We start from the raw sequence: 15,219 nt of genomic DNA, 5'->3' as shown, positions 1-15,219 counted from the left end.
ACCCAGCTAATTTTTGTATTTTTGGTAGAAGTGGGGTTTCACCATTTTGTCCAGGCTGGTCTGGAACTCCTAAGCTCAGGCAGTCTATTCGCCTTGGCCTCCCAAAGTGCTGGGATTACAGATGTGAGCCACTGCACCCAGCCATTGTTTATACATTTAAATTGCTATTTTATTCATGTGTTTTTTGTTTATTCATCTGTTGAAACATATTGAGGTTATTTCCAGTTTTGGACTATTATGAATGAAACTAATATCATAATTTGTGTGTAAGTATTTGTGTGGTCATATGTCTTTATTTCTCTTGGGTAAATACCTGGGAGTAACATAGGTAGGTTATATGGTAGGTATATGTTTTACTCTATCAGATATTACCAAACCGGTTGGGCATTGTGGCTCATGCCTGTAATCCTAACACTTTGGGAGGCTGAAGCAGAAGGATCGCTTGAACCTAGGATTTTGAGACCAGTGTGGGCAACATAGGGAGACCTTGTCTGTACATAAAATAAAGTAAAAAAGCTGGGTATGAAGATTGTGTAAGCCTGAGAGGTCTAGGCTGCAGTGAGCTGTGGTTGTGCCATTGCACTACAGCCTGAATGGCAGAGTGAGACCTTGTCTCAAAACAAAACAAACAAAAACAGAAACAAACAACCAAAAAAGAAAAAAAAAAGTTTTAAATTTTAGCCAATCCAGGCCAGGCGTGGTGGCTCACACCTGTAATACCAGCAACACTTTGGGAGCCTAAGGCAGGTGGATTACCTGAGGTCAGGAGTTCAAGACTAGCCTGGCCAGGTAGTAGTGAAACCCCATCTCTACTAAAAATACAAAAATTAGCCAGGCATGGTGGCAGCCGCCTTTAATCTCAGCTACTTGGGAAGCTGAGGCAGGAGAATCACTGGAACCCTGGAGGTGGAGGTTGCAGTGAGCTGAGATCTCGCCAGTGCACTCCAGCCTGGGTGACAAGAGCCAGACTCTGTCTCTAAATAAATAAATGAATAAGGCAGTTGCAGTGGCTTATGCCTATAATCCCAGCACTTTGGGAGGCTGAGGTGGGTGGATCACTTGAGGTCGGGAGTTTGAGACCAGCCTGACCAACATATAGAAACCCCATCTCTATTAAAAATACAAAATTAGCCAGGTGTGTGGTGGTTCATGCCTGTAATTCCAGCTAGTCAAGAGGCTGAGGCAGGAAAATCACTTGAACCTGGGAGGTGGAAGTTGTGGTGAGTCGAGATGGTACCATTGCACTCCGGCCTGGGCAACAAGAGTGAAACTCTGTCTCAAAAAATAAAAATAAATAAAATAAAATAAAAAATTTTAGCCAATCCAGTATCATTGTGTGTGTTTGTGGTGTGTGTGTGTGTTGTTTGTTTTGTTTTTTGTTTTTGAGATGGAGTCTTTCTCTGTCTCTCAGGCTGGACTGCAGTGGCATGACCTTGGCTCACCACAGCCTCCCTGTTGTGGGTTCAAGTGATTCTCCTGTTCAGCCTCCCATGTCGTTGGGACTTCAGGTGCACACCACCACGCCTGGCTAGTTTTTGTATTTGTATTTTTAGTAAAGATGAGGTTACACCATGTTGGCCAGGCTGGTCTCAAACTCCTGACCTCAGGTGATCTGCCTGTCTTGGCCTCCCAAAGTGCCGGGATTACAGGCATGAGCCACCGCGCCCAGCCAGGGTTTTCAAGGTAAATGATCATATCGTCAGCAAACAGGGATAGTTTGACTTCCACTTTACCAATTTGGATGCCCTTTATTTCTTTCTCTTGTCTGATTGCTCTGGCTAGGACTTCCAGTAGTATGTTGAAGAAGAATGGTGAGAGTGGGCATCCTTGTCTTGTTCCTGTTCTCAGAGGGAATGTTTTCAACTTTTCCCCCATTCAGTATTATATTGGCTGTGGGTTTGCCATATATGGCTTTTTTGTTTGTTTGTTTGTTTGTTTGTTTGAGACGGAGTCTGGTGCGATCTTGGCTCACTGCAACCTCTACCTCCTGGGTTCAAGCAATTCTCCTGTCTCAGCCTCCCAAGTAGCTGGACCACAGGTGCACATTACCACACCCAGCTATTTTTTGTATTTTTAGTAGAGACAGAGTTTCACCATATTGGCCTGGCTGGTCTTGAACTCCTGACCTCACGTGATCCACCCGCCTCGGCCTCCCAAAGTGCTGGAATTACAGGTGCGAGCCACCATGCCCGGCCCATAGATGGCTTTTATTCCATTAAGGTATGTCCCTTGTATGCTGACTTTGCTGAGGGTTTTAATCATGAAGGGATGCTGGATTTTGCTGAATGGTTTTTCTGCATCTATTGAGATGATCATGTGATTTTTGTTTTTAATTCTGCTTATGTAGTATATCACGTTTATTGACTTGTGTATGTTGAACCATCCCTGCATCCCTGGTAGGAAACCCACTTGATCATGGTGGATTATCTTTTTGACATGTTGTTGGATTTTGGTTAGCTAGTATTTTGTTAAGGATTTTAACATCTATGTTCATGAAGGATATCGGTCTGTAGTTTTCTTTTTTGATTGTGTCCCTCCCTGGTTTTGGTATTAGGGTGATACTGGTGAGAGAATGAATTAGGGAAGGTTCCTTCTTTCTCTGTCTTGTGGAATAGTGTCAAAAGGATTGGTACCAATTCTTCTTTGAATGTCTGGTAGAATTCTGCTGTGAATCTATCTGGTCCTGGACTTCTTTTTGTTGGTAATTTTTAATTACCATTTCATTCTCGCTGCTTGTTATTGGTCTATTCAGGGTATCTAATTATTCCTGATTTAACCTAGGAAGGTTGTATATTTCCAGAAATTTATCTATCTCTTCTAGGTTTTCTAGTTTATGTGCACAAAGGTGTACATAGTAGCCTTGAATGATCAGTGGTGTCAGCTGTAATATCTCCTGCTTCATTTCTTAATGAGGTTATTTGGATTTGCTCTTCTTTTTTTTTTTTGAAACAGAGTTTTGCTCTTTCACCCAGGCTGGAGTGTAAGGGCGCGACTTCGGCTCAATGCAACCTGTGCCTCCCAGGTTCAAGTGATTCTCCCACCTCAGCCTCCTGAGTAGCTGGGATTACAGGTGTCCACCACCGTGCCCAGCTAATTTTTTTATTTTCAGTAGAGATGGGGTTTCATCATGTTGGCCAAGCTCGTCTGGAACTCCTGACCTCAGGTGATCCACCCGTCTTGCCTCCCAAAGTGCTGGGATTACAGGTGTGAGCCACTGCACCCGGCCTGCTCTCTTCTTTTCTTGGTTAATCTTGCTAATAGTCTATCAATTTTATTTATCTTTTCAAAGAACCAGCTTTTTGTTTCATTTATCTTTTGTATTTTTTTGTTTCAATTTCATTTAGTTCTGCTCTGATCTTGGTTATTTCTTTTCTTCTGCTGGGTTTGGGTTTGGTTTGTTCTTGTTTCTCTAGTTCCTTGAGGTGTGACCTTAGATTGTCTCTTTATGGTCTTTCAGACTTTTTGATGTAGACACTTAGGGCTATACATTTTCCTCTTAGCATCACCTTAGCTGTATCCCAGTGGTTTTGATAGGTTGTATCATTACTGTCATTCAGTTAGAAGAATTTTTAATTTCTATCTTGATTTCATTTTTGGCCCAATGCTTATCCAGTAGCAGGTTATTTAATTTCCATGTATTTGCGTGGTTTGGAAGGTTCCTTTTGGAGTTGATTTCCAGTTTCATTCCACTGTGGTCTGAGAGTGCTTGATATAATTTCAATTTTATTAAATTTATTGAGGCTCGTTTTATGGCCTATCATATGGTCTATCTTGGAGAAAGTTCCATGTGCTGTTGAATAGAATGTGTATTCTGTGGTTGTTGGATGAAATGTGCTGTATATATCTGTTAAATCCATTTGTTCCAGGGTATAGTTTAAATCCACTGTTTCTTTGTTGACTTTCTGTCTTGATGACCTGTCTATTGCTGTCAGCGGAGTATTGAAGTCCCCACTATTATTGTGTTGCTGTCTATCTTATTTCTTAGGTTTATTAGTAAATGTTTTATAAATTTGGGAGCTCCAGTGTTAGGTGCATATACGTTTAGGACTGTGATATTTTCCTGTTGGAAGAGCCTTTGACCATTATATAATGTCCCTCTTTGTCTCTTTTAACCACTGTTGTTTTAAAGTTTGTTTCGTCTGATACAAGAATCGCTACCTCAGCTTGCTTTTGGTGTCCATTTGCATGAAATGCCTTTTTCCACCCCTTTACGTTTATGTGAGTCCTTGTATGTTAGGTGAGTCTCCTGAAGACAAGAGATAGTTGGTTGGTTAGTTCTTATCCATTCTACAGTTCTGCATCTTTTAAGTGGCGTTTTTTTTTTTTGTTTTTTGTTTGTTTTTTTTTTTTGAGACGGAGTCTAGCTCTGTCGCCCAGGCTGGAGCGCAGTGGCGCGATCTCGGCTCACTGCAAGCTCCGCCTCCCGGGTTCACGCCATTCTCCTGCGTCAGCCTCCGGAGCAGCTGGGACTACAGGCGCCCGCCACCGCGCCCAGCTAATTTTTTTGTGTGTATTTTTAGTAGAGACGGGGTTTCACTGTGGTCTGGATCGCCTGACCTCCTGATCCGCCCGCCTCGGCCTCCCAAAGTGCTGGGATTACAGGCGTGAGCCACCGCGCCCGGCTTAAGTGGCGTATTTAGGCCATTTACATTCAGTGTTAGTATTGAAATGCGAGATACCATTGTATTCATCATGCTTTTCATTGCCTGTGTACTTTGGGTTTTTGTTTGTTTTTGCATTTTAACTTGTGTTTTTGTTTTATAGGTCCTGTGTGATTTATGCTTTAAGAAAGTTCTGGGCCGGGCACAGTGGCTCATGCCTGTAATCCCAGCATTTTGGGAGGCCATGGTGGGTGGATCACCTGAGGTCAGGAGTTCAAGACCAGCCTGCCCAATGTAGTGAAACCCTGTCTCTACTGAAAACACAAAAATTAGCTGAGCATGGTGGTGGGCACCTGTAGTCCCAGCTACTCGGTAGGCTGAGGTAGGAGAATTGTTTGAACCTGGGAGGCAGAGGTTGCCGCGAGCTGAGATCATGCCACTGCACTCCAGCCTGGGCGACAGAGTGAGACTCCATCTCAAAAAAAGGAAATAAATAAATAAATAAATAAATAAATAAATAAAGAGGTTCTGTTTTGATGTGTTTCCAGGCTTTGTTTCAAGATTTAGAGCTCCATCAGTTCTTATAGTGGTGGCTTGGTAGTGGCAAATTCTCTCAGCATTTGTTTGTCTGAAAATGACTATCTTTCCTTCATATACGATTCTTAGTTTCACCGGATACAACATTCTTGGCTGATAATTGTTTTGTTTGAGGAGGCTGAAGATAGGGCCCCAATCCCTTCTAGGTTGTGGGGTTTCTGCTGAGAAATCTGCTGTTAATTTGATAGGTTTTCCTTTATAGGTTACCTGGTACTTCTGTCTCACAGCTCTTAAGATTCTTTCCTTTGTCTTAACTTTGGGTAACCTAATGACAGTGTGCTAAGCAAAGATCTTTTTGTGATGAATTTCCCAGGTGTTCTTTGTGCTTCTTGTATTTGCATGTCTAGGTCTCTAGCGAGGCCAGGGAGGTTTTCCTTGATTATCTCCCCAAATACCAAATATGTTTTCTAAGCTTTTAGAATTGTCTTCTTCCTCAGAAACACTGATTATTCTTAGGCTTGGTTGTTTATTGTAATCCCAGACGTCTTGGAGGCTTTGTTCATACCTTCTTATTCTTTTTCTTTGTCTTTGTTCGATTGGGTTAATTTGAAGACCTTGTGTTCGAGCTCTGAATTTCTTTCTTCTACTTGTTCAATTCTATTGCTGAGACTTTCCAGAGCATTTCACAAATCTAAAAGTGTGTCCAAAGTTTCCTGAATTTTTGATTGTTTTTTCTTTAAGCTACTTCTTTAGGTGAATATTTCTCCCTTCACTTCTTGTATCATTTTTTGGATTTCCTTGCATTGGGCTTCACCTTTCTCTGGTCCCTCCCTGATGAGCTTAATAGCTAACCTCCTGAATTATTTTTCAGGTAAACTAGGGATTTCTTCTTGGTTTGGATCCATTTCTGGTGAACTAGTGTGATTTTTGGGGGGTGCTGACCAATCTTATTTTGTTATATTACCAAGGTTGCTTTTCTGGTTCCTTCTTAGCCTCCCAAGTAGCTGGGAATGTGGGTGTGTGCCACCATGTCTGGCTAATTTTTGTATTTTTTGGTAGAGACTGTTTCACCATGTTGGCCAGGCTGGTTTCAAAGTCTTGGTGTCAGGTGATCCACCCACCTAAGCCTCCTAAAGTGCTGGGATTACAGGCATGAGCCCCCACACCTGGCCAGTGATTTGCTTCACTTTGTAGTAAATCTGTGTTTGACTCTAAAACAATTCATCTATCTATTCAGGAAAAAATATTTTTTTAAGTTACACTGAATCTTTTTCTAACATGAAATTTTTCTTCTTAGTGGATATTTTGACGTATGTAGTCTGGAAGATAAGTGGCTTGCCTATAACTCGTGTAATTGGAAGTGGTTGTAATTTAGACTCTGCCCGTTTCCGTTACCTAATTGGAGAAAAGTTGGGTGTCCACCCCACAAGCTGCCATGGTTGGATTATTGGAGAACATGGTGATTCTAGCGGTAAGTATAAATCTATTATTATTATGTGACTACCCTTCTTATCTCTAATAATGCTTATTTCCTTTAAAGTTTTTTTTCCTGATATTAATATAGTTGTATAAGTTTCATTTTGTTGGTACTTTCCTGGTGTAACTTTTACTGTTCCTTTACTTTCAATCTTTTGCATCATTGATTTAGCTATCTTTCATAAAATAGTCCACAAAACATATAGCTGTTTTAAAGTCAATATGAGTGTTTCTCTTATCTGTAATACATTTTTATTTATTTTGTTTTTTTAAACAGCTTTATTAAGACATAATTCATGATATGGTTTGGATCTGTGTCCCTGCCCAAATCTCTTGTTGAATTGTAATCTCCAGTGTGGGAGCTGGGGCCTAGTGGGAGGTGGTTGGATCATGGAGGCAGGTTCTCATGGTTTAACACCATCCACCTTGGTACTGTTTCCACAATAGTGAGTTCTTGTGAGGTCTGGTTGTTTAAAAGTGTGTGGCACCACCCCCCTCTCTCCCTCCTTCTCCTGCTGCAGCCGTATAAGACACTTCTGCTTCCCTTTCACCTTCTTTTGTGATTAAAAGTTTCCTGAGACCTCGCAGGAAGCCAAGCAGATGCCAGCATTGTGCTTCCTGTACAGCTTGCAGAATTGTGAGCCAGTTAAATCTCTTTTCTTTGTAAGTTGCCCAGTCTTAGGTATTTCTTTATAGCAATGTGAGAATGGACTAATACAATTCACATACCATAAAATTCAACCAGCAAAATATAGAATTCTTGAGTTTCTGATATGTTCACAGGATTGTACTAACATCACCACAATCTAAATACAGAATATTTTCATCAGCCCAAAATGAAATCCACATTCTTTCCACTGCCCTAGCCCCAGGCAACCGCTAATCTACTTTCTCACTCTGTATGTTTATTTATTCCAGAGTTTTCATGTAAATGAAATAATATGTGATTTTAACTCTTGAGGCCACACCAACCTCTCTTTTTACTGAATTTAAATACTTAGTCTCTGCTACATGGTTAGAACTTTATACTTTTTACAGTGTTCCTTAATTGTGTCATGTATGTAAATCTTCTTTCCATCATGGCAATAAACCAATTGAGAATAAAGACTATTTGTTCAAGCGTTCATTCATTTATTCAAAACATTTAAAGTGCCCTTTTCTTTGTAATCCAAGAGCCATAATATAACAAATACTTTGATTTGAGTTGGACAAATATTTCTTCAACCAGAGCCTTACTTTAACCCTGTTGGCTTGTGTTATTGTCCTAACACAGTTATTTTTCCTGAAGGTCATTAAAACTAATTTTCTCTGGTATATTTTAATGTCTCACATTAATATTCTATAACTTTATTTTTAGAAAACGGTATATTCTGATTAGTATTAATTTGAACATATTTAGTATTCTATTTAGCATGATTTTTCTGTTTACTTTCTCTTTTTCTGCCTTCCATTGGATCTACTTTCTTTGATTTCCTCTAATACTTTGGATTATACACTTACCTTGTAAATGGTTATCTGTAAATTTTTAACATTAATACTTGATCTCAGATGATAAATTTATTTACTGTCCTTTGGGATAATACAAAGATCTGGTTTTTTTTGTTTGTTTGTTTGTTTTGAGACAGTTTTGCTCTTGTTGCGCAGGCTGGAGTGCGATGACGCAATCTCAGCTCACCACAACCTTCGCCTCCTGGGTTCAAGCAATTCTCCTGCCTCAGCCTCCTGAGCAGCTGGGATTACAAGCATGTGCCACCACACCCAGCTAATTTTGTATTTTTAGTAGAGACAGGGTTTCACCATGTTGGTCAGGCTGGTCTCGAACTCCTGACCTCTAGTGATCCACCCACCACAGCTTCCCAAAGTGCTGGGATTACAGGCATGAGCCACTGCGCCGGGTCCCGATAATACAAAGATCTTAGAATGCTTTTAGTTTGATCATCCTCTTTTTTATGATGTTGACACCATCCTCTTTCTGTCATACATGTAATTATTAATTCCTTTTCTGTATCTGTACTGTTCTTATATCCCTCAAACTAGTTATAATTATTATTAATAGTTAATACTTGTTTCGATTCAAGTACAGGTTTGCCAGTTGTGTTGCTTATCTTTATTTTCTCCATCTAACTTCTTTGCCTGGGTTCAATTTACTTCTTCCTGAACTCTATCCTATTGGTGGTGTTTATGTGACTGTTGTAGCCTCACCGTATTCTGGAATGACAGGTTAGTTGGATGTGAGACTCTAGATTGACAGTTATTCCTCCTTGGCTCTTTTTTACTATTGAGAAGTATGGTATTAATTTGGTATTCTTTTCCCTCTAATTGTTTATATTTTATCAGTCCTTTTCTTTGTTTATACTGCATTTTGCATATTGCTTAAAAATATGTATGTTGCTTAAAAATGCCTCCTATACCACACAATTATAAATAAATTCTACTACATATTTTCTAACAACTTTATAATTTTATTTCTTACATTTCTCTCTTTTATGCATTTGAAACCTATTTTTATGTATGGTGTAAAGTGGTGTTTTAGGCCTTTTTTTGTTGTGGTAAAGAAATACCTGGCCAGGGCCAGGCACGGTGGCTCACGCCTGTAATCCCAGCACTTTGGGAGGCTGAGGTGGGCGGATCACAAAGTCAGGAGATGGAGACCATCCTGGCTAACACGGTGAAACCCCATCTCTACTAAAAATACAAAAAGTTAGCCAGGCATGGTGGTGGGTGCCTGTAGTCCCAGCTACTTGGGAGGCTGAGGCTGGAGAATGGTGTGAACCTGGGAGACGGAGCTTGCAGTGAGCCGAGATCGTGCCACTGCATTCTAGCCTGGGCGACAGAGTGAGACTCTGTCTCAAAAAAAAAAAAAAAAAAAAAAAGAAAAGAAAGAAAGAAAGAAAAAGAGCCGGGCGCGGTGGCTCAAGCCTGTAATCCCAGCACTTTGGGAGGCCGAGACGGGCGGATCACAAGGTCAGGAGATTGAGACCATCCTGGCTAACACGGTGAAACCCCGTCTCTACTAAAAATACAAAACAAACTAGCCGGGCGAGGTGGCGGGTGCCTGTAGTCCCAGCTACTCGGGAGGCTGAGGCAGGAGAATGGCGTAAACCCGGGCGGCGGAGCTTGCAGTGAGCTGAGATCTGGCCACTGCACTCCAGTCCGGGCGATAGAGCGAGACTCCGCCTCAAAAAAAAAAAAAAAAAAAAAAAAAAGAAAGAAAGAAAGAAAGAAAAAGAAATACCTGACAAGGAGTCGTGGCTCATGCCTGTAATCCCAGCACTTTTGGAGGCCAAGGCATGTGGATTACTTGAGGCCAGGAGGTTAAGACCAGCCTGGCCAACATAGCAAAACCCCATCTCTACTAAAAATACAAAAAACGCTGGGTGTGGTGGCACACACCTGTAATCCCAGCTGCTTGGGAGGCTGAAACAGAAGAATCCCTTGAATCTGGGAGGTGGAGGTTGCAGTGAGCCAAGATCAAGCCACTACGCTGCAGCCTGGATGAAAAAGACGAAAAAAAAAAAAAAAAAAAGAAATACCTGAGGCTGAGCAATTTGTAAAGAAAAGAGGTTTAATTTAGCTTGTGCTTCTGCAGGTTGTACAGGCATGGCTCCAAGATATGCTCTTGATGAGGGCCTCAGGAAGCTTGCAATCATGGCAGAAGGCAAAGGAGGAGTAGATGTGTCACATGGTGAGGGCAGAAACAAGAGAGAGAGAGGAGGTGCCATACGCTTTTAAACAACCAGATCTCACATGAACTCAGAGTGAAAACTCACTCATCAACAGGGGATGATGCTAAGCTATTCATGAGGGATCAGTGCCCATGATCAGACACTTCCCACCTCCAACGCTAGGGGTTATATTTCAACATGACATTTGGAGGGGACAAACATCTGAACCATATCAAGTGGCAAACCTAACTTAAAAAGATAACACTGAATTCAAACTCCTGATGCAATATTGGGAAGAAGAGTTTATTTTTACATCTGTATTTTTTAGTGCCCTTATGGAGTGGGGTGAATGTTGCTGGTGTTGCTCTGAAGACTCTGGACCCTAAATTAGGAACAGATTCAGATAAGGAACACTGGAAAAATATCCATAAACAAGTTATTCAAAGGTAATAGTCACTATTAAGTTTCTTAATGCCTTAATAATCAGTCTTAAGAATACATATCACAGACAAAAATCAAATAGTTGATCTTTGCCTTTTGTCAGATAAATAACTCTAGTCTTCTGAAAAATCACTAAATTCAGACTTATACATAGCTTTCTTTTTGGGGGCATTTGTCAAAAAGAAAAAGTACTTATTATTTCACAACTCATATATTTGAGAGTAATAAAAGCATAGTGATTATGACAATGGACTTTGGAGCCAGGTTGTCCAGGTTTGAAACCTTCATCATTTATTAGTGATACGATATTGGGAAATTACTTAAAATATCAGAAGTTGTTTACTCATCTTCAAAATGGTGATAATTATAGAACCTACTTTACAGGGCTACTATAGAGAGTAAATGAGTTAGTACTATTTTATGCAAAATGCTAGAACCATGCCAAGAACTTATTAAATGTTCATCATTTGACTAGATGAAACATTAAGCTAATGCAGATGATCAGAAATCAATATGGTTTTCTTATAAGTGAAGCATCTGACTCCATATGTATTAGCCTTAACAGCACGCAGGATTATTCTTCATGCTTTAGTCAAGAGTCAAGTTACATATTAATAGAAGTTATAGAACTTAAAAATTGGGTGGGTGGGGGGTTGCTCACACCTGTAATTCCAGCACTTTGGGAGGCCAAGGCGGGTAGATCACCTGAGGTCAGGAGTTCGAGACCAGCCTGACCAACATGGTAAAACCCTGTATCTAAAAATACAAAAATTAGATGGGTGTGTTGATGGGTGCCTGTAATCCCAGGTACTTGGGAGGCTGAGGCAGGAGATCGCTGGAACCCAGGAGGCAGAGGTTGCAGTGAGCCAAGACAGCGCCATTGCACTCCAGCCTGGGTGACAAGAGTGAAACTCCATCTCAAAAAAAAGAAGTTAAAAATCACTTTTGGATGTTCACAGCTTGGAATATTGAACTTAAACAAAAACCACAAGTCTACTATATGTATACTTATGATAAAACCCTACAAAAATGTGTAAGAGACCGGGCGTGGTGACTCACGCCTATAATCCCAACACTTTGGGAGGCCAAGGTGGGCAGATCACCTGAGGTCAGGAGTTCGAGACCAGCCTGGCCAACATGGTGAAACCCGTCTCTACTAAAAAAATAAATAAATAACAAAAATTAGCCAGGTGTGGTGGTGTGTGCCTGTAATCTCAGCTACTTGGGAGGCTGAGCCATGAGAATTGCTTGAACCCAGGAGGCGGAGGTTGCAGTGAGCCAAGATTGTGCCACTGCACTCCAGCCTGGGCAACAGAGCAAGACTCTGTCTCAGAAAAAAAAATAAATATATAAAACAAAATAATAGGCTGGGTGCAGTGGCTCATGTCTGTAATCCCAGCATTTTGGGAGATTGAGGTGGGCCGATCATGAGGTCAGGAGATCAAGACCATCCTGACCAACATGTTGAAACTCTGTCCCTACTAAAATATACACACGCACAAAAAATTAGCTGGCTCTGGTGGTGCGCACCTGTAATCCCAGCTACTCAGGAGGCTGAGGCAGGAGAATCGCTTGAACCTGGGAGGCAGCGGTTGCAGTGAGCTGAGATCTCACAACTGCACTCCAGGCTGGCGACAGAGCAAGACTCTGCCTCAAAGAAAACAAACAAACAAATAAAATAAAAATAAAACAAAAATGTGTAAGAATTAGGGCAGAGACTAAAAAGTCACATAATATAACAAAAAAGTGATCATGGGTGAGTTTTTATTCTCTTAAATGCCTTTTAGTTTTAAAAGTTTATATTATTTTATTTTTGGTTATAAAAAGTAACATGGCAATGTGTATGAGTACAGAGCTTCAGTTTGGGAAGATGAAAACATTTGAGAGAGGATAGTGGTAATGACTGCACAGCAGTGTTAATGTACTTAATGCCACTAAATTGTATACTTAAAAAATTGTTACGATGATAAATTTTACCACAGTTAAAAAAGCAGTTAAAGCTGGGTGCAGTGGCTGACATCTATAATCCCAACACTTTGGGAGGCTGAGGTAGGAGGATTGTTTGAGGCCAGGAGTTTCAGATCAGCTGGGGCAACAGAGTGAGATCATGTCTCCACAAAAAATTTTTAAAAATTAGCCAGGCATGGTAGTATGCCTATAGTCCCAGCTACTGGGGTACCTGAGGCAGGAAGATCACTTGAGCCCAGGAGTTTTAGGCTCAACTCAAACTAGCAGAGGTTGATCACACCACTGCACACTAGCCTGGACAGCAGAGAAAGATCCTGTCTCTCTAAAAAAAAAATAAAAATAAAAATAAAAAAATTTTAAAAATAAAATTAAAAAATTAACTAGGTGTGGTGTTGCATACCTGTAGTCTTAGCTACCTGGGAGGTTGAGATGGGAGGATTACTTGAGCCCAGGAATGCCAGGTTGCAATGAACAATGATAGTCCACTGCATATCAACCTGGGCAATAGAGTGAGACCTTGTCTCTTAAAGAAAACAAAAACAAAAAACCAAACAACAACAATATTAAAAGTATATAGCCACTAATTGTCTGAAATTCAGACTGTCCAACTCACAGGACATAATAGGTTTTCACCTAGCATTAAGTTTATCTAGCATGATGAAAGGATACCAGGAAGAAAACACAGTATAGCATATCAGTATCTTCTTTAGAAGGTATTTCAATGTGGCCGGGTGTGTTGGCTCATGCCTGTAATCCCAGCACTTTGGGAGGCTGAGGTGTGTAGATCACTTCATAAGGTCAGAAGTTTGAGACCAGCCTGGCGCAACATGGTGAAACCCTGTCTCTACTAAAAATACAAAAATTGCTGGGCTTGGTGGCGGGCGCCTGTAATCCCAGCTATTCGGGAGGCTGAGGCATCACTTGAACCCGGGAGCTGGAGGTTGCTGTGGGCTGAGATCACGCCGCTGCACTCCAGCCTGGGTGACAGAGGGAGACTCCGTCTAAAAACAAAACAAAACAACAGTATTGCAATGCTTAGGTGTAGCTTCTAGGCCCTGTCACTGCATGGGGCACAGTCAGTTATAAAGGAGGAAGCTGACATGGGGGCAGACTTCCCCAAGGCAGGAAAGCGGCTGCCTTTGGTTCTCAACGTTCTTTTTTTGTTTGTTTGTTTGTTTGTTTTTAATTGCAAAAGAAGGAAATTCTCAACAGTTCTTATGTGCACTTCTTGTCACATAGCCCTCAGGGTCTGCATACTTGATCCCAGTCCTGCTAGTCCTGATACAATGCACAAATCAATGGTTTCATAAAATCCAGTGCTGGCAACCTAGTTCTATTATAGTTAATAGTCCACATTTTTCTTAACTAATTTTTATGTCTAGAAAACTATGTTGCCTGAACTCAAACTCAAGGTTATCTTCCCAGTTACTTCTGGCTTTTTCGAAAGGGCTCATATCCCTTTACCCTTGGTACCTTTCCATGACCTCAGATTATTATCTTTGTATCATATATTCTTCAGAGTTCATTTGACAAACATTTCTTCAATATCTTATAAATAGGAAAAGACAAGTTAGTACATCTACAACCGCTAGAATCTATAAGATACAGTAGTTAAACAGAATCCCTCACAATGTTTTGGTAATTCTTAACCAACTAGACTGTCTTTTCTCCCCTCTGTCATTTACTATCACTTGTATCTTATTAAAGGTATTGATACACACTTTAAATCACATGTTTTATCTCTCTCTCTCTCTTTTTTTTTTTTTTTTTTTTGAGACAGAGTCTTGCTCTGTTGTTGCCTAGGCTGGAGTGCAGTAGTGCACTTTTGGCTCACTGCAACCTCTGCCTCCTGGGTTCAAGTGATTCTCGTGCCTCAGCCTCCCGAGTAGCTGGGACTACAGGAGTGCACCACCACACCTGGCTAGTTTTTGTATTTTTAATAGAGACAGGGTTTCACCATGTTGGCCAAACTGGTCTCAAACTCCTGACCTCAGGTGATCTGCCCGTCTTGGCCTTCCAAAGCTACCACGTTCGCCCTGTTTTTATATTTCTAAAGCAAATGTATTTCTTCTTTTGGCCAAACTATTTCCGTAAGTATCACATCAATCAAAAGTTTTAGGTCAGTTTACCAAAATACCTTTTACTTTGGTAATCATTTTGGTATGTCTTATTTTCTTAAATTCTCTTAAGGGAACCTACAAATGCTTTGTTTCACCAAAAAGTTTTGAATAAGAGTTTAAATTAATCCCTAGAAAAGACAATATGTATTAATATTACGGTATCTTTTCCTATCCTTCTCAAAAAAAATGTCCCTTATCCCCATATATTTTCAGCTATAGGGGCCAGGAGACTAGTCTCCAATAAATGCAGGGATCTAACTGGTCTGGAGGCACATCCATACCCCTCACCCACTAAGGAATCTGTGTTAACCAATAGTGGTTTCCAAGTGTTATGGAGCAGTCCATCTACCTCCCGTAGGGATGTCACAGTGTTGGTCTTTTATCTACCCAGTGACTTAATAATTGTACCAC

At 40.7% G+C, this 15,219-nt stretch overlaps 1 protein-coding gene across 4 annotated transcripts in view; it reads left to right on the top strand.

The window, feature by feature from the left end:
- Nucleotides 1-15,219, top strand: part of LOC104667649 (L-lactate dehydrogenase C chain) — a 51,755-nt gene that overhangs the window by 23,233 nt on the left and 13,303 nt on the right. For 3 of the 4 annotated variants that reach the window (XM_010370170.2, XM_010370171.2, XM_030917152.1), the window contains exons 5-6: nucleotides 6,436-6,609; nucleotides 10,608-10,725. In XM_010370170.2, the coding sequence (XP_010368472.2) occupies nucleotides 6,436-6,609; nucleotides 10,608-10,725 (292 nt within the window). The remainder of the gene's footprint in view (nucleotides 1-6,435; nucleotides 6,610-10,607; nucleotides 10,726-15,219) is intronic. The other variant, XM_010370172.2, reaches the window with a different exon arrangement.

Source organism: Rhinopithecus roxellana, chromosome 15, assembly GCF_007565055.1.
Source record: "Rhinopithecus roxellana isolate Shanxi Qingling chromosome 15, ASM756505v1, whole genome shotgun sequence".
NCBI lineage: Eukaryota > Metazoa > Chordata > Mammalia > Primates > Cercopithecidae > Rhinopithecus > Rhinopithecus roxellana.
The sequence above is the reverse complement of the archived record's forward strand: the minus strand, read 5'-3'. Positions and strand labels throughout refer to the sequence as shown.